The sequence below is a fragment of the Sebastes fasciatus genome, chromosome 9 (assembly GCF_043250625.1).
Source record: "Sebastes fasciatus isolate fSebFas1 chromosome 9, fSebFas1.pri, whole genome shotgun sequence".
Taxonomy (NCBI): Eukaryota; Metazoa; Chordata; class Actinopteri; order Perciformes; family Sebastidae; genus Sebastes; species Sebastes fasciatus.
This window is the reverse complement of record NC_133803.1, coordinates 6,703,497-6,726,431: the sequence shown is the minus strand read 5'-3', so window position 1 is coordinate 6,726,431 and position 22,935 is coordinate 6,703,497. Positions and strand designations below refer to the sequence as shown.

Here is a 22,935-nt window from a genome sequence, read left to right as displayed (position 1 = left end):
GAATTGTATATTGGAAGAAACATCAATATAAACAAATATAACTCACATGATAATATAATACATTTTAAAATTGTGCTTCAGTTTGTACTAATTGACCAATAAAGATTAGTCATTTCTGGCTTCCATCTGTGTATGGATTATGAAAAACAGTTGTACAGTTGCAACTCAGGAAAATGGCTGAAATTATTTTTTTTATTGTGCAACAGACAGAACAATTTTTCATCCAGATATTCAGAAGAATTTGATTTGTTTAAGTCTGAAAAAGAAAACAACAGAAAAAATACTTAAGTTTTATACTAAATAGATCTATTTTCATAATTTAAACATAAAGTTGAGATCTCTCCATTCCTACACCACCATGTTCTTGTTTGGTTGGCTTCGGCTATGTTACTAGATTAGGTTTTACACCCTTTATTCACCACACAACCACTCATCCACCTGCTGACAAACTGATAACACTGATTCACACACCTCATCACCTCACTATGTTTTTTTGGTTATTGTATGTTTAATAATAAACTTGTACACCTTTCAGTTTAAATCCGTGTCACACACACACACACACACACACACACAGACACACAGATAAACTCAACTGACTTCCTGTAAAAGTAGAGGGGAGGAGCAACACTGACAAGGTGATCCAGGTACATGAGAACAGGGAGGAAACATTTTGAGTCAACAAAGCAGAAGGATGAAGACTGAAGCAGGGTGAGTGTTAATCCAACATTTCATAATTTTATTGTCAAAGTCTCTAAGTCAGTTTTCTCCCTGTGGACTATAGAAGAAAGAAATGTTAGAATGAACAGTTTGATTCATCTGTGAACACAAAGTCATGACTGGCTGAATAATATTCATTAAACCTACCGTAACCCAAGAAAACAAGCAGAGATTTAAAGATAACTGACTGTTTTACTCTAGACTGTGTGTGTGTATGTGTGTGTGTGTTTGTTCAGCTCTGTTATCTCAGTCTTGCATGTGACTCTTGAACAAACTTGTTTGTCTTGATTCTTGTGTTCTGACTTCAGATCAGAAGATGAGTGATTGTGTGGAGGAAGAGGAGGACAGAGCAGAGTCTCTAGTCTCTGGCTGTCTGTCTGTGAAGAGTGACCGGTCTAAAAAATATTTTCTGGACTTCAGTAATGAACCTGGACCCTCCGACACAAAGTAAGAGACTGTTTTTACTGTAAGCTGACTTCGTGGACGATGATGCATTGAGACTAAAAGATTTACATTCCTGATGCAGAACTATTAGTGCAGATACTCTTTCAACCTAAGATGGATCACAAACAGACGCTCAAATCATTTCACGTGAGATTTTTAATGACACTTGCCTTACATGATAAATCATGTAACAATGTCTATTTATTATGTATTTCTCTTTTTATCTATTTCATTGCTATTTATTATATTTCTATTAACTTATCTGCTGTCCTTTAACGACCTCTGTTTGTCAGTTTTACTGATCTGTGCTTGACATAACATTTTGGATGTTGTCTGTGTGTTTGTGATGGGGTAAGCTGTGAATGAATTGCCCTTCTTTGGATCAATAAAGTTGTCTGAATCTGAATCTGAATCTACTGATGGTATTTCTGGAGCAAAATACCTGAGAACCTCCATTTTACAATTTACACTTCAAGAAAACATTCATATAAGTCTTACTTACTTGTTTTAATAATAGTCTCAGTAACACTTTAGAGCTTATAAATAAGGAAAACAAAACATGCCATATTCTTGGGGACTTCAATATTAACCTCTTTAAAAGTGAAACGCATTCTCCAACAGAAGATTTTCTAAACAATTTATATGCCAGTTATTTTTATCCCACTATTAGCAAACCTACCAGGGTAACAGATAAACCTGCTACTCTAATTGATAACATATTATGTAATACTCTTAATTATGAAACTAAGTCAGGAATTTTATTCACAGATATATCAGATCATTTTCCAATTTTTCCAATTGTTTCATTAGATAGACACAAGGCAAAAAACAATAACTCTGTAGTCACTTGTAGAAATTTCAACCAAAGTAAAAAGCCAAAGAAATGTTGGAGAAAGTTTCCTTTGAAAAGGTATATAGGGAGAGCAATGCAAACTCAGCTTATCAAGAGTTTATGGAAATATTTAATTCAATATTCACTAAAAGTGTTCCACTGGTTACATGCTCTGTTGATACCGGAAAAAAATATAATAACCCTTGGTTTTCTACTTGATTGAAAAAATCCTCCGTATTCAAAAACAAACTCTACAGAAAATATATCTCATCGCCAACTCCATTAAATTTAACTACTTATAAATCTTATAAAAAACAAATACATTCATATCCTTAGAGCAGACAAGAAAAGGTTCTTCAGTGAACAGTTTACAAAATCTGTGAGCAATATCAAGGCTAAATGGAAAATGATTAATCAGTTGCTTCAAAGAAAAAAGGCCTCACTAAAATTTCCTTCAACCTTTACAGATGTAAAATCCAGAAGAAGCTGAGTGATTGTGTGGAGGAAGAGGAGGACAGAGCAGAGTCTCCAGTCTCTGGCTGTCTGTCTATGAAGAGTGACCGTTCTAAAAAATATTTTCTGGACTTCAGTAATGAACCTGGACCCTCCGACACAAAGTAAGAGACTGTTTTTACTGTAAGCTGACTTTGTGGACGATGATGCATTGAGACTAAAAGATTTATATTCCTGATACAGAACTATTAGTGCAGATACTCTTTCAACCTAAGATGCATCACAAACAAACGCACAAATCATTTCACGTGAGATTTTTAATGACACTTGCCTTACATGATAAATCATGTAACAATGTCTACTTATTATCTATTCATTTTCTCTTTTTATCTATTTCATTGCTATTTATTATATTTGTATTAACTTATCTGCTGTCCTTTACTGACCTCTGTTTGTCAGTTTTACTGATCTGTGCTTGACATAACATTTTGGATGTTGTCTGTGTTTGTGATGGGGTAAGCTGTGAATGAATTTCCCTTCTTGGGATCAATAAAGTTGTCTGAATCTGAATCTGAATCTGAATCTACATATGGTATTTCTCGAGCAAAATACCTGAGAACCTCCATTTTACAATTTAAACTTCAAGAAAACATTCATATAATTCTTACTTGCTTGGTTTAATAATCAGTAACACTTAAGAGCTTATAAATAAGGAAAACAAAACGTGCCATATTCTTGGGGACTTCAATATTAACCTCTTTAAAAGTGAAACGCATTCTCCAACAGAAGATTTTCTAAACAATTTATATGCCAGTTATTTTTATCCCACTATTAGCAAATCTACCAGGGTAACAGACAAATCTGCTACTCTGATTGATAACATATTATTTAATACTCGTAATTATGAAACTAAGTCAGGAATTTTATACACAGATATATCAGATCATTTTCCAATTTTTCCAATTGTTTCATTAGATAGACACAAGTCAAAAAACAATAACTCTGTAGTCACTTGTAGAAATTTCAACCAAAGTAAAAATTCAAAGAAATGTTGGAGAAAGTTTCCTTTGAAAAGGTATATAGGGAGAGCAATGCAAACTCAGCTTATCAAGAGTTTATGGAAATATTTCATTCAATATTCACTAAAAGTGTTCCACTGGTTACATGCTCTGTTGATACTGGAAAAAAATATAATAACCCTTGGTTTTCTACTTGATTGAAAAAGTCCTCCGTATTCAAAAAACAAATTCTACAGAAAATATATCTCATCGCCAACTCCATTAAATTTAGCTACTTATAAATCTTATAAAAAACAAATACATTCATATCCTTAGAGCAGCCAAGAAAAGGTTCTTCAGTGAACAGTTTACAAAATCTGAAAGCAATATCAAGACTACATGGAAAATTATTAATCAGTTGCTTCAAAGAAAAAAGGCCTCCCTAAAATTTCCTTCAACCTTTACAGATGGATAATCCAGAAGAAGATGAGTGATTATGTGGAGGAAGAGGAGGACAGAGCAGAGTCTCCAGTCTCTGGCTGTCTGTCTATGAAGAGTGACCGGTCTAAAAAATATATTCTGGACCTCAATAATGAACCTGGACCCTCCGACACAAAGTAAGAGACTGTTTTTACTGTAAGCTGACTTCGATTCTCTGCACCACATATTGTTTCTGAAGGTCGAGAACAAACTTCTCTGGTGAAAAAGTGAAAAAATCTGCTGAGAAAAAAAATGGCATGAAATGGTCAAATGTAGATTTGTACAACTTCTGTTTTTTAGAATATTTGAATTCATACCTTCATTTGATAGTTGACAGTAGGAAGTGGCAGAAAACATTGACATTACCACAATATTTAGACCATTACAGTTACAGTTTACAGTTAAAATAAAGGAACATTTTCATTACAGACTGAATGCTGAATTCAAACAGAAAAGTAACAACACTTTAACTCTTCTCTGTGACCATCTGAGCTTCAGTGTCGGCCAAGTCTTGATATTTTTCAAGAACAATCAACAAATCATTTTAGTTACAAAGTAATGTCTCCACAGAGAGAAGAAGAGGAGTCATGCTTCTGTGGAGGAGCTGATGTCCAGATCCAGAACAAGACCTGGACTGCAGAGAGCCAGTCAGACCAGTACTGTACAAAGTAAGACTGTAGATCTGTCTGATGATGTCTTCATGTCTGGAAACAGGACTTATTGTTTTAATACACTGACTATTGTTATGACAACCATTTAAGATCTTCTCCATCATACATATCTGCTCTGTATCACTTGTACTTTGGTCTCCTTTGAGAGAAAATCGGAACCCAAAAGAAATAATTATATGTTTTTATGTTTTGTTTTTATGATAGCACTCCATCTTTGCATTAACCAATCAGAATGATGTTTGTTTTCCATCTGCATAGATTAAGGTGGAGAATTATTAAACTCTGTGTAAAGCAACAACATCACTGTTCTATCATAGACAGACAGTCACACTGACTAACAGCCAGACAGCAGCCGGAGACACAACAAGAGCCACAGACTTTGAACAACAGCCCACATTAGCTTTCCTACTAAAGTCTCCTTGTCTAACTTACAAACACACGTCTTGTCCTGCAGAGCGACATGTTGAACAAGCGACCAAACAAACACCCACTGAGGAAAGGTGCACTGCTATGAAGCCATGAATACATACACTTCCACTACAGGAAAACCCGAGCTGAGCTGTCACATCTGAGGTTGATTTAGTTACTGATGAAAACTCAACATTTCCTTCTGCTTCAAATAATAGTCCTCCAGCAGGGGTGGGGGGGGGGGGGGTGGGGGGCTTTTATTTTGAAGCAGCTATAGGAAACATAGTGTATTCTTCAATGAGATTCGCGGTTCGTTGTTAGAGGTGCTACTCAGTAAATACAGTTCTACACAACAAGACATGAACATATTCTGCATTATTTGATCAGTTTTGTATTACAGGGAGGATGGAACAGCCACAGTGAGCTGTTTAGATGAAGAGCTGCTGGCGAGCATCTGAGGCTCCACCTCCTCTGCTGTCAGTCAAACATGTACACCAACACACAGTCAGAGGCTGAGAGAAAAATTAGCATTTCTGATGTTTCTCTTTAAAAATAAAAACTATTAACAATAAATCTAAAAATCACGTTGACGTTAGTTCTGACTTCAAGAAGGGGAGATTACTTTATAACCTTTACTTCTTTATAGGTTGTTATATTGATGATTTTCAAATTGGCAATGGAAATAACAAGTTTCTGTGTTTTGTCTCAAAGTTGTCTCTCTCTTTCAGCAGATAGTGGTCTGCAGGAGGTTTTAGATGAACATAAGATCAGTCTGAGGAGGAGATGTGAAAGTGTGACTGAAGGAACTGATGCAACAGGAAGTGGAACCCTCCTCAACAGGATCTACACTGAGCTCTACATCACAGAGGGACAGAGTGAAGAGGTTAATACCCAACATGAGGTGAGGCAGCTTGAGACAGCTTCCAAGATGAACGACCTCCATGACACTCCAATCAAGTGCAACGACATCTTTAAAGCCTTACCTGACCAACAGGGACACATCAGAGTCGTTCTGACGAACGGCGTCGCTGGCATTGGAAAAACCTTCTCAGTGCAGAAGTTCACTCTGGACTGGGCAGAGGGCTTGGAAAACCAAGATGTAAGTCTGGTGATTCTGCTTTCGTTCAGGGAGCTGAACTTGATCAGAGATGAGCAGTGCAGTCTTCTCATGCTGCTCCATGTTTTCCATCCAACATTACAGAAGGTCACAGCAGAGAAGTTTGCTGTGTGTAAAGTTCTGTTCATCTTGGACGGCCTGGATGAAAGCAGACTTTCACTGGATTTCCACAACGACGAGGTTGTGTCTGATGTCACCCAGAAGTCATCAGTCAACGTGCTGTTGACAAACCTCATCCAGGGGAATCTGCTTCCCTCAGCTCTTGTCTGGATAACTTCCCGACCTGCAGCAGCCAATCAGATCCCTCCTGCATGTGTTGACAGGTTAACAGAAGTACGAGGCTTCACTGACGCCCAGAAGGAGGAGTACTTCAGGAGGAGAGTCAGTGATGAAGAGCTGTCCAGCAGAATCATCTCACACATCAAGACATCCAGAAGCCTCCACACCATGTGTCTAATCCCAATCTTCTGCTGGATCACTGCTACAGTTCTGGACCACATGTTGACTACAGACCAGAGAGGAGAGCTCCCCAAGACCCTGACTGAGATGTACTCACACTTCTTCTTGGTTCAGACAAAGAGGAAGAAGCAGAAGTACGGTGAGGGACATGAGTCGAGTCCACAGGAACTGACGGAGGCTGGCCGAGAAGTTCTTCTTAAGCTGGGGAGGCTGGCGTTTGAACATCTGGAAAAAGGAGACATCATGTTCTACCAAGAAGACCTGGAGCGGTGTGGTCTTGATGTCACAGAGGCCTTGGTGTACTCAGGAGTTTGTACAGAGATCTTCAAAAGAGAGTGTGTGATCTTCCAGAAAACAGTCTACTGCTTTGTTCACCTGAGCATTCAGGAGTTTCTGGCTGCAGTCTACATGTTCCACTGTTACACAAACAGCAACACAGAGGTACTGGAGGACTTCCTGGGAAAAAAATATGTTCATTCAACCCTGGATGTCTTCCTGATGGGAGCCATGATGAAATCCCTTGAAAGTAAAAATGGCCACCTGGACCTGTTTTTTCGCTTCCTTCATGGCCTCTCTCTGGAGTCCAACCAGAGGCTCTTAGGAGGTCTGCTGGGTCAGACAGACAACAGTCCAGAAATCATCCAGAGAGCCATCAACAACCTGAAGGAGATGAACATGTATAAAACCTCTCCTGACAGAAGCATCAACATCTTCCACTGTCTGATGGAGATGAACGACCACTCAGTACATCAGGAGATCCAAGAGTTCCTGAAGTCAGAGAACAGATCAGAGAAGAAACTCTCTGAGATCCACTGCTCAGCTCTGGCCTACATGCTGCAGATGTCAGAGGAGGTTCTGGATGAGTTGGACCTGAAGAACTACAACACAACAGACGAGGGACGAAGGAGACTGATTCCAGCTGTGAGGAACTGCAGAAAAGCTCTGTAAGTCCAGATGTGATTAACTTTATAGATCAGTGTAGATTACTAGTTTGGTTCTTCAAATATACACACTATAAATTATTCTTAAAATGTAATATTCTTATAAGTGTTCCACGTGTTTATTACATAAATATGTCAGTTGTATTTTGTCACAGAGGTTTTTGAGCTGTTTCAAATGCTGAGTGCAAAAATGTTTCAGTAGGTTGTGTTTCTAGCTGTCAAGTTAATAAACATACTTATTCTAATTATTTCTAATAATTGTTACATTTTACAGTTTTTTCTTATTTATCTTTTGAGTGATGGAGACGACATGTGAACCTGGTAAAACAAATGAAAAAAACAAAAGATCAGCTGGCTGGTGGAGTGCTCGGTCTAACTGTAGTAACAGCAGAAGAACATTTGCTGATCCGGCGGGGAGTCTGGGCGGTCCTGGGATCAGAGCTCTGGTGCTGGGGTTTACTTTCAATAGGCCTTGCTCCACATTACACGTTACCTCGTGTGTTTTTGGACTCATCTTGCGTTGGCTTCAAATCAAAAATGTTGCCATATTGCCGCAGTTTTAGTTTTCTTTGAGACCAGCTCTGCCATGTCTCGTCTCGTCACCCCAAAAAACACATGAACTTCCTAGTAAACAAACCTCTTCTGGTTTATAAAACAACATAATATCATAATATTACGTTAATCACGTTGTCATATTGCTTATTAGAAATGCAATACAGGCTGGATTTAACACTGTGACTCTGTCGGCACAGGTTGTTGATGTAGGCTACTTTTTAATTTAATTAGAACGTATCATAATGACTAATGTTGGTTCTGCCGCTTAGCATAAAATCAAACCGGTTTAAGCTCATACACCGGACCGGACCGGCAACACCGAAAATCAACCCAACTCTAGCATTAGCCACCGTAAACTACCGGTCATACGAGACAAATATTGTCGTTGTAAAACCCCTGAGTGAGCTGAATACATTTGATGCTCAGAAAAGAGTGTTAATGACAAAACACCATGCAGTCATCAGAATATCTAATTGTATGAATATTTAATTATGTACAGGTCTAATATTACTATGCGATTTGTTTAATTTCTCTACCGTTTGGCAGCAGTCACTGAATTTTCCCATTATGGATGTGAACCTGACAGCAGCAGGAAGCTAGCAAAGAGAGGTCAGTTTTAATGTGCTTTTCTAATCAAGAAGGCCTCATGCTAACTTTGTGGAGACAGACCTGGGATCAGATCACACTGACAGACTGGATATTAGGGAAGCCTCAATATAACTCCACTTTCTCTCTCTTCATCTGCAAGATTAAAGAAAAATAAAGATTAAAAGTCTGCATCAATCTGCAAATCAAAAGTGTTTAGTCATGAGATTAAGTAAATATAAACTGTCCTCTTTCATCATAACATTTTGTAATTTTTGTGTCATGACAGACTTTCTGGCTGTGGACTCTCGGATACTCACTGTGAAGTTGTGGCCTCAGCTCTGAAGTCCAACCCCTCCCATCTGAGAGAGCTGGACCTGAGTTCCAACTACCTGCAGGATTCAGGAGTGAAGCTGCTATCTTCTGGACTGGAGAGTCCAAACTGTAGACTGGAGACTCTGAGGTCAGTTCACCGATTGTAGCTTATGTAGTTTGTACACACACTCTCTATGCACTGGCTCTGATCCAGATTGCTCTAGAAAGGGACATTCACATTCACGCACACAAGAGAGGCTTCAGTTGGTTGCAATCTCCTTATGTCACTGCTATATATCGCCAGATCCTACACACTGGACCTTTAACCACAGACCTTATTTCAGGCATCTACCTAAAAACCCATTCAAAAAACCCATTGACTTCCAGATGAGGGAATAGGAAGTGCTAAAATGGTAACTCATTTCTGGGTTTTAGGACTCATTCCTGTAGTGCTCTATTTGAACATCTCTAAAGGTGCAGCACTCTTCAACAAACACGTATTGCACCAACTAAAAATGGCAGTAGGCAGTATATTTTTGGCATCATTTGGCAAAAATTCCATAATAACCTTTCAGCATATAGTAATTCAAGTGTTCTGAGAGATAACTAGACTTCTGCTCCTCCTCATGGCTCTGTTTTCAGGCTTTAAAAAATCTAGCCTGACGGGAGACTTTGACCAATCACAGGTCATTTCAGAGAGAGAGCGTTCCTATTGGCTGTGCTCCGGTCATGTGACCGGAACTTGGCGTTTCTTCAACAGATTTTACAATGGCGGCCGTGTCACAAACTTTCTCATTTTACAGCTAAACAGTACACTACAAGATGATTCTGAAAACATTTGAGGAGAGGAATAGGCATTACAGTAATAGAATATTGATTCATATTTGATCAGCGCTGCCTATTTTGACCGTTTGGTTGGAGTTCGCGAGTGATTGATAGCCGGCTCTCATAGACACCAGCTGGAGAGCAGACCTCAGTTCAGATCTGACTGCTTGCTTTCCTCCGGTCTGTGAAATCTTGCAGATGCCGTTAGGAGCACCGGAGGACACCGGAGGAAACAGAGGCACATGATTTTTTTCAGGTTACCTGTTTCATGTACTACTGTCATGATATAGCAACCGTTTTATAAAAATAAATATACATATTTGTTTCAATCTTGCCTACTTCAGCTTTAAAGGCACATGAGTGATGCTTATGAACGACACCATCAAATTAGAGGTTTCTATGGTTATAAGTTATTCCCACGTTTGTTTTGACAGCAGATCTAACTGGGCTCTGTTTTCATGTCAGCATTATCTTATTATTTGAAGCCGCACACATTTAGATTGCAACAAAAAACAAAGAAATATTATGCATCAGAAACATCTTTGTGGGTTAATATTTTTTTCAAGTCTATCTGAGTACAATACTCACATGTTCATACTGTACTTGCATTCAAAGAGTTATTGATGTCTGTCATCATTCCTTCTGTCCGTGAAGCAATCCCCGTATAACCTGAGTGTTAGGAGATGAGGACTTAATCCAGTCTTGTTCTGTGTAAAATGACCTGTAAAGTTGATCTCAAACTAATCGGAGGCTTCAGCAGTTATATGTATTATTATTACGATATGAATTAATATTAATATTACGATATTTTTTACCAAATATCTCGATATCCATATTGCGACAATGTTATAGGATTGACCATTGGTGCTTTCAGAACATATTTACACAATGACATTTTTGATAAATAATCATCAGTAATGTGAATATAATGACTAATTGTAAATGACAAATAATAGAACAGCTAGAACAGTCTGGTAAGTTCAGAAAATTACATCACTTTACTGTAATGTAGCCTTTAAAACCAGGAAAAGACGACACTTATGCCATATCACGATATTCATTCATATATCCAGAAGATCAATTGCGTTAATGCGTTAAAGAAATTAGTGGCGTTAAAACAATTTTGCGTTAACGCGTTATTAAGGCATTAACTTTGACAGCCCTAGATATTCCAATATCCAAAATCTAGGACAATATATAGTCTCATATCACAATATCAATATAATATGGATATATTAAACAGCCCTAGTACTGTATGTATCCAGTAAGTATGTTGTGTTTGACAGTTTCCTTGTTGAGCTGCAGGAGGAATAGTAACTCAAAGAGGGAATTTGTACTAAACAGTCTGTAACTTTGGTTAACACTCACTTGATTTGTCTGACTCAGACTGCTGAATATTCATATTAGTTTGAGTTGAACTTATGAAGTCATTTCTCACAGTGTAGTTGTGTTATGAAGGGACCACTTCACAGGAGGAATGATTACTGCCACCAATAACTCTTTTGATGTACATAACACATGTGGCTGTTGTTTTAAGACACACTTGAACGAATGTGGACCTTTCCTGTAAATGACATAAACCTACTAAGCTACCAGATACAGTAAGAAGAAGGCCATGTAATAAATTAAATAATGAAGTCCAACAAGTCTGATTTGAAATTGATCCTCTAATTCCAGACTTGACAGAGATCAGCAGCATGTAATTGATGTGTGTTGACATGAATAGGTGTATGAATGTTGTGGTGACATTTGAATGATGTCTGTAGAAGGCTGACATTATGATGATCCATAATAACACAATGACAAAGTCACTCTACTAATTTTAGGGAAAAGATCACTGATTAGGACATAGTAATGTTGAGCTACATATTTAAAACCTGAACACATCTGACTGGATTATAAAGTGATTTTTATCTTCATCATTTATTCTTTATTCAGATTGAGTTACTGCAGTTTGTCAGAGATCAGCTGTGCTTCTCTGGCCTCAGCTCTGAAGTCCAACCCCTCCCAACTGAGAGAGCTGGATCTGAGTGACAACAACCTGCAGGATTCAGGAGTGAAGCTCCTATGTGGTTTTCTGGAGAGTCCACACTGTAAACTGGAGACTCTGAGGTCAGTTCACTGACTCTCTGTTACTATTATAGATCTTATATGTTTAATGAACAATTGAACCTAATTGATTTACAAACATAACTTACATCCATAAAGTTGTTAATGTCCTTTTCGTTATATTTTCATGTTTCTTGAACTAAATTTAGTCTGCAGTCACAAAAGACTTGTGTTTCTTATGTCCACTGTTAGTTGTTAAAGTAAATTAATGTTGATCATTTTTGGTATATGGTCACATCTGGATACAGAAGATCCTCTGAACTAATACTTGTTTTAAATTGATCAAGTTCACTTCATGAACTAGAAATATTTCTTTGGTTTCTGTTAATTGCAATGTGTTTTCACAAATAACGTCTGATCATTGATATTGATCCTTCAGAAAACACACACACACACACACACACACACACACACACACACACACACACACACACACACACACACACACACACACACACACACACACACACACACAGCAAATGCAGCTGTTTAAAGGATAAATTATCAGGGATAGGATCAAAGAATCAATACTATATTGATCCTCTAATTCTTAACTTGACTGAGATCAGCAGCATGTTATTGATGTGTGCTGACATGAATAGGTGTATGAATGTTGTGGTGACATGTGGATGATGTCTGTAGAAGGCTGACATTACGATGATCCACAATAACACAATGACAAAGTCACTCTACTCATTTTAGGGAAAAGCTCACTGATTAGGACATAGTAATGTTGAGCTACACATTTAAAACCTGAACACATCTGACTGGATTATAAAGTGATTTTTAATCTTCATCATTTATTCTTTATTCAGATTGAGGGGCTGCAGTTTGTCAGATATCAGCTGTGCTTCTCTGGCCTCAGCTCTGAAGTCCAACCCCTCCCATCTGAGAGAGCTGGAGCTGAGAGGAAACAAGCTGCAGGATTCAGGAGTGAAGTTGCTGTGTGGTTTTCTGGAGAGTCCACACTGTAGACTGGAGACTCTGAGGTTAGACACCATTTTTCACTTCTGTACTGATATTAATATGATGTGAAAGTTGTGGTGACACTAAACTGCAGACATAAGGCTGATATTATACTGATCCACACTGAGTATCTTAATGCTTAAGTACATTTTCTTCTTCAGTGGTTTAGACCATTGACTGTGGCAGAGCAATGTTGAGCTACACATTTAAAACCTTAATATATCCCAACGCTTGACTTTCATCATGTTTCTTTTTTTAAAAAAATAAATTAGGAAAATAATAAGTATGAAGAATAAATAAATAATCTCTATTTCAGCTATCAGACAATAACAAATATATTCAGTATTTTTTTGTTTCTATAAATTTTATGACGCTATATGATGCTTATACTGACTGAATAGTTTAAACTGAAGATGCTTTGATTTTATGACTCCACTATTACTAAAATATATATCGTAGATGTCTTATCTCATATATCTTTTATTCACATTTCTCCAAAATCTTATCCTGACATATTTGACATCTTTAGAAACTTTGAGATCTTGAGTTGAATCTTGAATCAATTTCTGTGGGTTTTTATTTGTGTTCGGCTGCACAACATGAGTTTGTATAGATGGATCCACTGGTGGGGCTGTCAGAGTTTAAGAGGTGAAGACACGTCGTTATTGAAGTAGCAGCACGTTGTCATTAGTATTAATGAGAGCTCTGTTTCACTTTTTGTATTTTATAGTTTATAACCTGCATCCTGTTGGCTTCAGATGTTTGGAGTTTACATTTTCTAAACTTCTACGTTCTAAACCTTCTTCAGCTCTGAACAGATTATTAAACATTGAATGATTTAGAGAAGGAACGTTGTCTTCTCAAGTTACATCATTTATTCTTTATTCAGATTGAGGAGCTGCAGTTTGTCAAAGATCAGCTGTGCTTCTCTGGTCTCAGCTCTGAATTCCAACCCTTCCCATCTGAGAGAACTGGAGCTAAGTGAAAACAAGCTGCAGGATTCAGGAGTGAAGCTATTGTGTGTTTTTTTGGAGAGTCCACACTGTAGACTGGAGACTCTGAGGTTAGTTCACTGACTCTTTGTTACTATTATAGATCCTATATGTTTAATTAATGGTTGAACCTAATTCATGTACAAACATAACTTACATCCATAAAATTGGTAATGTTCCTTTCTTCATATTTTCATGGTTCTGGAACTAAATTTAGTCTGCAGTCACAAACGACTTGTGTTTCTTAAATAAACTGTAGAAAATGTCCACTGTTAGTTACTAAAGTAAATTAATGTTGATCATTGTTGGTAAATGATCACATCTGGATATAGAAGATCCTTTGAACTAATATTCAGGGTTCCTACGCAGTATGAAGAAGTATGACATTTTATTTTAGTAATTTCCAGGTCTGGATAAGTATGGAAAAAAGAAAAGAGTGAATGGAAAAACATTTCTGTTTCCAGACTGTTGCCCCTATTCTGTTTTCTAAAATATAAAATTCAGAATTTCTAAAAAGAAATAGATCATACAAGCAGAGTGTTTTTCACGGTGTTTGGATCAGCCAGTGCAGCCACAATGTTTACTACTGAGTGAGAGAGCTTGGGCCAGAGTGAGCTTGATGTCGTTGAAAGCAACACAAGAAGTAGGCTATGACTGAATGCACACTCCTACAGAGCTGCCTCTACACCTGTATGTCACAGCCAGGGCCGGCGCCTCCATATAGGCCAACTAGGCAACTGCTTAGGGCGGACCTTTGGCAGCGAAATGTGGGCCAACTATTCATCATGAGCTAAATAATAATATAATAATAAAAAGTAACCGGTAACTGCAGGCAGACGGCACAGAGCTGAACTCTGCCTGTCAGACTGGGACAATCTAATACATTACATATTGAGGGGGGGGTACGAGCGGACCCTGCTAATTTGCACTTATCCTCGTTTTTGCTGAAATCTGACTGGCTCAGTCATTTACATCATGAACGTGATGAACTGTGACCAGTGTTCCAGCTGGCCTGGCCTGGCTTGGGGGTGAAGCACTGTAGTCTTGTCACAGCGTCCTCTGAACCCCGAGTCACAAAGTCAAATATGGTCAAAAAAATCGACATAGAAGTCTTGAAATTTGAGTCAGGAAAAGTCTGCAATTTTTAAATGGAAAATGTGTAGGAACCCTGAATATTTGTTCTAAATTGATCAAGTTTACTTCATGAAGTAGAAATATTTCTCTGGTTTCTGTTTGTTTCAACGTGTTCCACAAATAATATCTGATCATTGATATTCATCCTTCAGCACACACACATAGATGAACACAGAGATCAGCAGCATGTTATTGATGTGTGTTGACATGAATAGGTGTATGAATGTTGGGGTGACATTTGGATGATGTCTGTAGAAGGCTGACATTATGATGATCCACAATAACACAATGACAAAGTCACTACTCATTTTAGGGAAAAACTCACTGATTAGGAAATAGTAATGTTGAGCTACAGATTTAAAACCTGAATACATCTGATTGGATTATAAAGTGATTTTTATCTTCATCATTTATTCTTTATTCAGATTGAGGGGCTGCAGTTTGTCAGAGATCAGCTGTGCTTCTCTGGTCTCAGCTCTGAAGTCCAACCCCTCCCATCTGAGAGAGCTGGAGCTGAGTTACAACAACCTGAAGGATTCAGGAGTAAAGCTGCTGTCTGGTTTTCTGGAGAGTCCACACTGTAGACTGGAGACTCTGAGGTCAGACACCATTTTTACCTCCACCAAGGCCGAAGGCCTTTGAAGGAGGTTATGTTTTCACCGGCATTGGTTTGTTGGTTTGTCCGTTTGGAGGATTACTCCAAAAGTCCAATATGGATTTGAATGACTTGTTTTGGAGGGGTGGGGTGTGGCATAATGAACAATCCATTTGATTTTGGTGGCGATCCAGGTCATGATCCGGCTTCGGGAATTTATTTTATTAACTCCGCTCAGCCTGTGCATTAACACCACATGCGTTAAGATATGCGCAGTGTAACTGATGACGCGACGTACATGAACCCTGCCTTGGCGGAGGTCTGCGCTCTCCGAATGCACTTTCTAGTTTACTTCTGTTTTGAGATTAATATGATGTGAAAGTTGTGGTGACACTAAACTGCAGACATAAGGCTGATATTATACTGATCCACACTGAGTATCTTAATGCTAAAGTACATTTTATTCTTCAGTGGTTTAGTCCATTGACTGTGGCAGAGAAATGTTGAGCTACACATTTAAAACCTCAATATATCACAACTCTTGACTTTCATCATGTTTCCTTTTTTTTTTTTTTTTTAAGAAATTAGGAAAATAAATAAGTATGAAGAATAAATAAATAATCACTATTTAAAGGGACTATTTGTAACTTTGTAAGCGTATAAATGTAGCGGGTCGGCACACATGTGCGCTCGCATATGCGCGTTCGCGTGTAGCCGCTGTACCCTCCTCCTCTGCCTGCTCGCCTTCACTCAGACAGCTCAGCTCGCTCCACCTCTAGACGTGAACGCGCGCTCACTACACACTGCAGAAGAGTTAGTTTAGCTCTGAGAATATCTAGTGAATGTAGAGTGGACGTTTGTGCAGAAATAACTGCTGCAGCTCCTCCAGACCAACAGAGGTTTTCCGTGTCTTGTGAAGTGACGGAGCTCTACAGAGATTTACGTTGTCTTCTCGTTACCAACCGGGTGCCGGTGTCTACTCTGCTCTCTCTGGCTCTAACAGATTATTAATCATTGAATGATTTCAAGCAGGAACATTGTTTACTAAAGTTACATAATTTATTCTTTATTCAGATTTAGGAGCTGCAGTTTGACAGAGATCAGCTGTGCTTCTCTGGCCTCAGCTCTGAAGTCCAACCCCTCCCATCTGAGAGAGCTGGAGCTGAGTGGAAACAAGCTGCAGGATTCAGGAGTGAAGCTCCTGTGTGGTTTTCTGGAGAGTCCACACTGTAGACTGGAGACTCTGAGGTCAGTTCACTGACTCTCTGTTACTATTATAGATCTTATATATTTAATGAACAATTGAATCTGTTTTATGTACAAACTTAACTTACATCCATAAAGTTGTTGATTTCCTTTTCTTCATATTTTCGTGTTTCTTGAACTAAATTTAGTCTGCAGTCACAAAAGACTTGTGTTTCTTAAAGAAACTGCAGAAAATGTCCACTGTTAGTTGTTAAAGTAAATTAATGTTGATCATTTTTGGTATATGGTCACATCTGGATACAGAAGATCCTTTGAACTAATATCTCTTTTACATTGATCAAGTTTACTTCATGAAGTAGAAATATTTCTCTGGTTTCTGTTTGTTTCAACCTGTTCCACAAGTAATGTCTGGTCATTGATATTGATCCTTCAGCACACACACATAGATGAACACAGAGATCAGCAGCATGTTATTGATGTGTGTTGACAAGAATAGGTGTATGAATGTTGTGGTGACATTTGTACTGATATGTAGAAGGCTGACATTATGATGATCCACAATAACACAATGACAAAGTCACTCTACTCATTTTAGGGAAACGCTCATTGATTAGGACATAGTAATGTTGAGCTACACATTTAAAACTTGAACACATCTGATTGGATTATAAAGTGATTTTTATCTTCATCATTTATTCTTTTTTCAGATTGAGTTACTGCAGTTTGTCAGAGATCAGCTGTGCTTCTCTGGCCTCAGCTCTGATGTCCAACCCATCCCATCTGAGAGAGCTGGAGCTGAGAGTAAACGACCTGAAGGATTCAGGTGTGAAGCTGCTGTCTGATCTTGAGGACAGTCCAAACTGTAGACTGGAGACTCTGGAGTAAGTAGACAGTCGGAGTCAGTCCATGCTGGTTTCAGCAGTATTATTGTGATGTGTTTCCTCAGTTAAGCTGTGAGAGGAGAACGGTGACACAGAGAGAGAGAACAGTCAGCCAATCAGATCAGCCAGAAGCTTGTTATGATCGTGTGTTAGAGTTGATGTGAAGAAGATGTTGTTGTTGTGTTCATGTCTCCAGGAAATAAAGCTGGAATACAGCTGACAGCATCACAACATGTAAACAGACAGTGGTCCTCATACATCAAACTGTCGTACCATCAAATCTGATCAGAAAGTCTTTGTTCTCTCATTGATCAGTTCATCTTTGTCACAGCTCTGAGATCAGTCTGACTGAAGCCTCAAATCATTGGCTGTTATTTCATAGAACCATGGTTACATTTAGTAACCATGATGTGGTCTTTATACAGACCTGAACCTCTGCTGAGGTTTGTAATTCAAATGTCACTGAGACACTGTTTTTTAACATCTTTGAACCCTAACAGCAGTAAATCCATCATTAAAGTGAGCAGTGAATATCTCTCTGATTCTGCAGTAATGATGCGTTTAGGACTCTCAGCAGTTTATTTCCACTGTGTACTTCAGTGAAATCTAGCTCTAGCTCAGTGTGTTTACTCCAATACGTTAACATGAGAGGTGAAAGGAAGCTGGCTACGCTACACAGACTGAAGTCCCTGCTGCTCTTTATACTGGATGTTTTATTTCTATTTTACCTTTATTTAACCAGATAAGTCAACTGAGAACCAATTCTTATTTACAATGATGACCTGGCCAAGAGGCAGTGACAGAAAGCAAGGCCATACAAGATATTAAATCATAGAACATAACAATTAGTGCAATAAAATATTAGACAAAATTAAAACATGAAAACATCACAATATGTACGGTATATACAACAATAGAAATATATATATGTGCTTTGTCCAGAGAGGCAAATTCAGAAGGTACAGTGATCAAAAACTATCTCTTGTAATGAGTTCATAAAGGAGGGTAACGTGATGAGGGTGTGGAGTTTTAGCGTCTTTTGTAACTCGTTCCAGTCACTAGGAGCAGCAAACTTGAATGAGTGACGACCAAAAGAGGTGAGGACTTTAGGAGGTACCATACTGAGGAATTTTCTAGAACATAAATTGCGGTTACTGTTGGAGATATTGAGTAGTGAGTGGAGATATGGAGGTTGGTTTTGCCAATGATAGTTTTATAAATGAACTGTGTGCTGTATCACTGACTGACAGCTGATGAAGGGAGTCTCTGTAAACACTGATTCATGACTTCTGTTCTCTTCTTCTTCTCTCATCAGATGGAGGTGATCTCTGTCAGAGTCTGAGTAATCAGAAAAGTGGATGTGTTGAGAGGATCAGCTGTGTCCTGATGATCCACAGAGGTTCACCACCTGGACCTGCATTTTATTTTGTCTTTTTTTTAATTCATTCATATATTCTGAACCCAAAATGCGTCTGCAGATCAGATCAGTTCAGTTCGTGACAACATAACTGTAGATTAACACATTTAAATAGATCTTTCTGCTTTGCTTTGTCATGCAGCTCCACCCTGTGGAACGGTGGAGTTTTGCTGTTTATTTCCACATATTTCTAAATAACAGTGGAAGTTAATAAAGTTACCCTATTATAACCAAGCCCTCGGGAAGTGCGCCGGGCTTTGATGCCTATTTTCGTAGTGGCCAAACGGTGGATAATCATGTACATACAGGAAAATTACAGTTTTATGTGTGACTCTGCTAGTTTTCACGTTACATGACTGAACACAGACACATAAAGTCACCCGTGGAGCTTTTTTCCCCTCAGAAATCAATGTTGAAGCGGTCGATATCACCACCATTCATGTTCTGTTGTTCCTGCTGGAGCTGCTTTCTGCCAGCAGATGTCACCATTCAGTCTGTTTTACCACAAAGGTGGTTTATCTGAATGGATGCAGTGATCACTGAACTGATGATGTGAATGCTTTCTTTCTGACTGACTTGGTTTTGTAAAGGTTAAGTGTCATCATAATGTAGTTAAACTTGATTTAAAATGATGGAACTGGATTTGAAATTAAACTTGGACTCAAGGATGAACTGATTAGAGTTTGGTGGTCAAAGGTTAAAGGTCATTGTGACCTCACAAAACACATTTCTGGCCATAACTCAGGAATTCATATGCTAATTATGACAATTTCACACAAATGTTTATTATGATAAAAATGATGAAGTGATGACATTTTGGACATAAATGGATGTATCTGCAACTTGACTGGTTAGGGGAGGCAGACAACTGTGAGGCAGTAATTGTTGTTTTTTCTTTTTGAAGAGAAGATAAGTTTATTTATTTCATCTATGTTTAAGTATTTTGAGGTAACTCATTTTAAAATAAGTTAGCTAACTGCGATATTAACAAAGAAATGTAGCTAATGTTAGTGTTAACGGTCACTATTCAACAACTGTTTTGGACAGAACCTCTTTAACATCTCACACAATAAATAAAAGTTCACAGTGTTCCTCAGCAGGGAGAGAAAACTTCATGTTCACATGTTATAATAATTGCAGGATTATATTCTAGTATACTTTACAGTCCCAGTAGCTTCAGTTTGTTCCTCTCATGTCTTACCTTTAAACTCAAGTCACAGAGCTAAGCAGACTATTTTCTGATAAAGTCCTTCATCATCAACACTAAGAGCTGTTTTGAGGACTCCACAAAGACTCTTCTGAACATCTGTTGCAAAATAAAAACTGATTTAAATCAGTTTACCAAATTGTGATTGTATTTCCAAATCCAGGTTACTGGAAACGGCACGTCCTTTGCTCTTTTTTGTAAAACACAAGCAAATGTTTCACACCTTTTGTATGATATTGGAATTGTATATTGGAAGAAACATCAATATAAACAAATGTAACTCATATGATAATATAATACATTTTAAAATTGTGCTTCAGTTTGTACTAATTGAGCAATAAATATGTGTAATTTCTGGCTACCATCTGTGTTTGGATCATGAAAAAGAGTTGCACAGTTGCAACTCAGGAAAATGGCTGAAATTTTTTTTTTTATTATGCAACAGACAGAATTATTTTTCACACACAGTTTAGAGTATAATAAAACCATCCAGCAATCACCTGGTTAGTTGTCTTTAAATCACTGCTTGTTTTCTTGGGTTACGGTAGGTTTAATGAATATTATTCAGCCAGTTATGATTTTGTGTTCACAGATGAATCAAACTGTTGAGTTCATTCCAACATTTCTCTCCTCTACAGTCCACAGGGAGAAAACTGCGTAAAGACTTTCATAGTAAAATTCCCTGCATAGTAAAAGTTTATCTACGAGGGTTTGTGTGTGTGTTGCTCACACAAGTCATGTTTTTAACACGGTGTGTTTTGGAATCTCTTTTTGCTTGAACAGAAATATGAGTTTTGGTCAAATGTTATCTAATTTTTATGTTTAAATTATGTCAATATATCAGTTTAGTTAAATGTGCTTTTATATCTTTTTTTTCAGAATTATATGACTAAGATTTTTCTGAACATCTAAGATAAGATAAGATATTCCTTTATTAGTCCCACAGTGGGGAAATGTGCAGTGTACAGCAGCAAAGGGGATAGTGCAAAACAGGAAGCATCAGTAAAAACAAAAAGCAAGATATAACACAGTAAAAAAATAAACAAAACAAAAGTGAAACAAAATATGAACAATTTAAATAGAAGGAAATGCAAAAATATGAACGATATAGACAGTATTGATTATTGCATAACTGAGAAATGAAATTTCACCTGAAAATATTGCACAGTCGGTGTACAGTATAGTGCAGTTATTGTCAGTTTTTAGTGTGTATGTGGTCTACTGGGAGCAGTGCTGGTTGTGGAGTCTGACAGCTGCAGATAGGAAGGACCTGGGATAGCGCTCCTTCACACACTTCGGGTGGAGCAGCCTGTCCCTGAGGGAGCTCTCCAGTGCTGAGATGGTGTCCTGCATGGGGTGGAGTCGTTACCCATCATGGATGACAGCTTAGCCATCATCCTCCTCTCTCCCACCACCTCCACTTGGTCCAGGGGGCATCCCAGGACAGAGCTGGCCTTCCTGATCACTCTATCCAGTCTCTTCCTGTCCGCAGCTGCCCCAGCAGACCAGTGTTTAGCAATGCAGATGAACTGCATTGCTAAACACAAAAAAGAGACAGACAAACAGATAGAGTAGTATTTGGGTGAAATAAAACCAACAGTCGTTAGACATAAAGTAGTATTTTTGTGGAATAAACCTTTAAAACTACAAGTCGTTAGACATAAAGCAGTATTTGGGTGGAATAAACCTTTAAAACTTCAGGTCTAGAGAGAGCTCCATCAGGCATAAGGTTTAAGGAGATCTGGCAGGTAAGAAGGGGGCGTGTCCATTTACAGTTTAAAGTGAAAGTCAATGAAGGGAAGCTAAAACTGGCGTAATATGCCTTTTTTACAGCAGCCATTTTGACATGTCATTGCAGAGTAATCACAGGTGTAATTAATAACATTATTATGGCCCTGATCCCTTGAAGCCCTGCAGTAGAGCATGCTGGCTCACTGAAATGGCTGTGACACAGTAAATAGTGTGTGTGTGTGTGTGTGTACTCACACGGATCAGCCCCTTAACTTGATGTGTTTATGAGTGCCATGACCCGGCTCATGAGCCATGACAAGAGACGGCAGCGACACGGATTTAAACTGAAAGGTGTACAAGTTTATTATAAAACATACAATAACCAAAAAAACATAGTGAGGTTATGAGGTGTGTGAATCAGTGTTATCAGTTTGTCAGCAGATGGATGAGTGGTTGTGTGGTGAATGAAGGGTGTAAAACCTAATCTAGAAACATAACCGAAGCCAACCAAACAAGAATATGTAAATAAATCTATTTAGTATAAAGCTTGATTTTTTTTCTGTTCTGTTTTCTTTTACAGACTTATACAAATAAAATGATTCTAAAGATCTGGATGAAAAAGGATTCTGTCTGTTGCACAATAAAAAATGATTTCAGCCATTTTCCTGAGTTGCAACTGTGCAACTCTTTTTCATAATCAAAACACAGATAGAAGCCAGAAATGACACATATTTATTGCTCAATTAGTACAATGTGAAGCACAATTTTAAAATGTATTATATTGTCATATGAGTTACATTTGTTTATATTGATATTTCTTCCAATACACAATTCCAATATCATACACAGCTTGTGTTTTACAAAAACGAGCAAGGACGGGCCGTTTCCAGCAAC

General features: G+C 38.1%; 1 protein-coding gene across 4 annotated transcripts; it reads left to right on the top strand.

The window, feature by feature from the left end:
- The first annotated feature begins 1,024 nt into the window (after positions 1 to 1,024).
- LOC141773716 (NACHT, LRR and PYD domains-containing protein 3-like) lies at positions 1,025 to 20,669 on the top strand. Of its 4 annotated transcripts, XM_074645683.1 has the most exons (13): positions 1,025 to 1,167; positions 2,464 to 2,613; positions 3,915 to 4,064; positions 4,498 to 4,595; positions 5,735 to 7,526; positions 8,953 to 9,126; positions 11,742 to 11,915; positions 12,728 to 12,901; positions 13,768 to 13,941; positions 15,430 to 15,603; positions 16,674 to 16,847; positions 17,513 to 17,686; positions 19,002 to 20,669. In XM_074645683.1, exons 1-13 carry the CDS (start codon positions 1,037 to 1,039, stop codon positions 19,009 to 19,011), a joined length of 3,549 nt encoding a protein of 1,182 aa, XP_074501784.1. In that variant the 5' UTR covers positions 1,025 to 1,036; the 3' UTR covers positions 19,012 to 20,669. The 4 variants fall into 4 exon arrangements, with proteins under 4 accessions (XP_074501784.1, XP_074501785.1, XP_074501786.1 ...); XM_074645684.1 differs by lacking the exon at positions 2,464 to 2,613; XM_074645685.1 differs by lacking the exon at positions 3,915 to 4,064.
- The last annotated feature ends 2,266 nt before the right edge of the window (positions 20,670 to 22,935 follow it).

What these genes read in the sequence shown, in the direction of transcription:
- LOC141773716 (XM_074645683.1), top strand. Translation starts at nt 1,037, where the DNA reads ATGAGTGATTGTGTGGAGGAAGAGGAGGACAGAGCAGAGTCTCTAGTC. An exon ending in TGTAGACTGGAGACTCTGAG is followed by an intron (nt 15,604 to 16,673) that starts GTCAGACACCAT and finishes TTCTTTATTCAG; the next exon opens with ATTTAGGAGCTGCAGTTTGA. An exon ending in TGTAGACTGGAGACTCTGAG is followed by an intron (nt 16,848 to 17,512) that starts GTCAGTTCACTG and finishes TTCTTTTTTCAG; the next exon opens with ATTGAGTTACTGCAGTTTGT.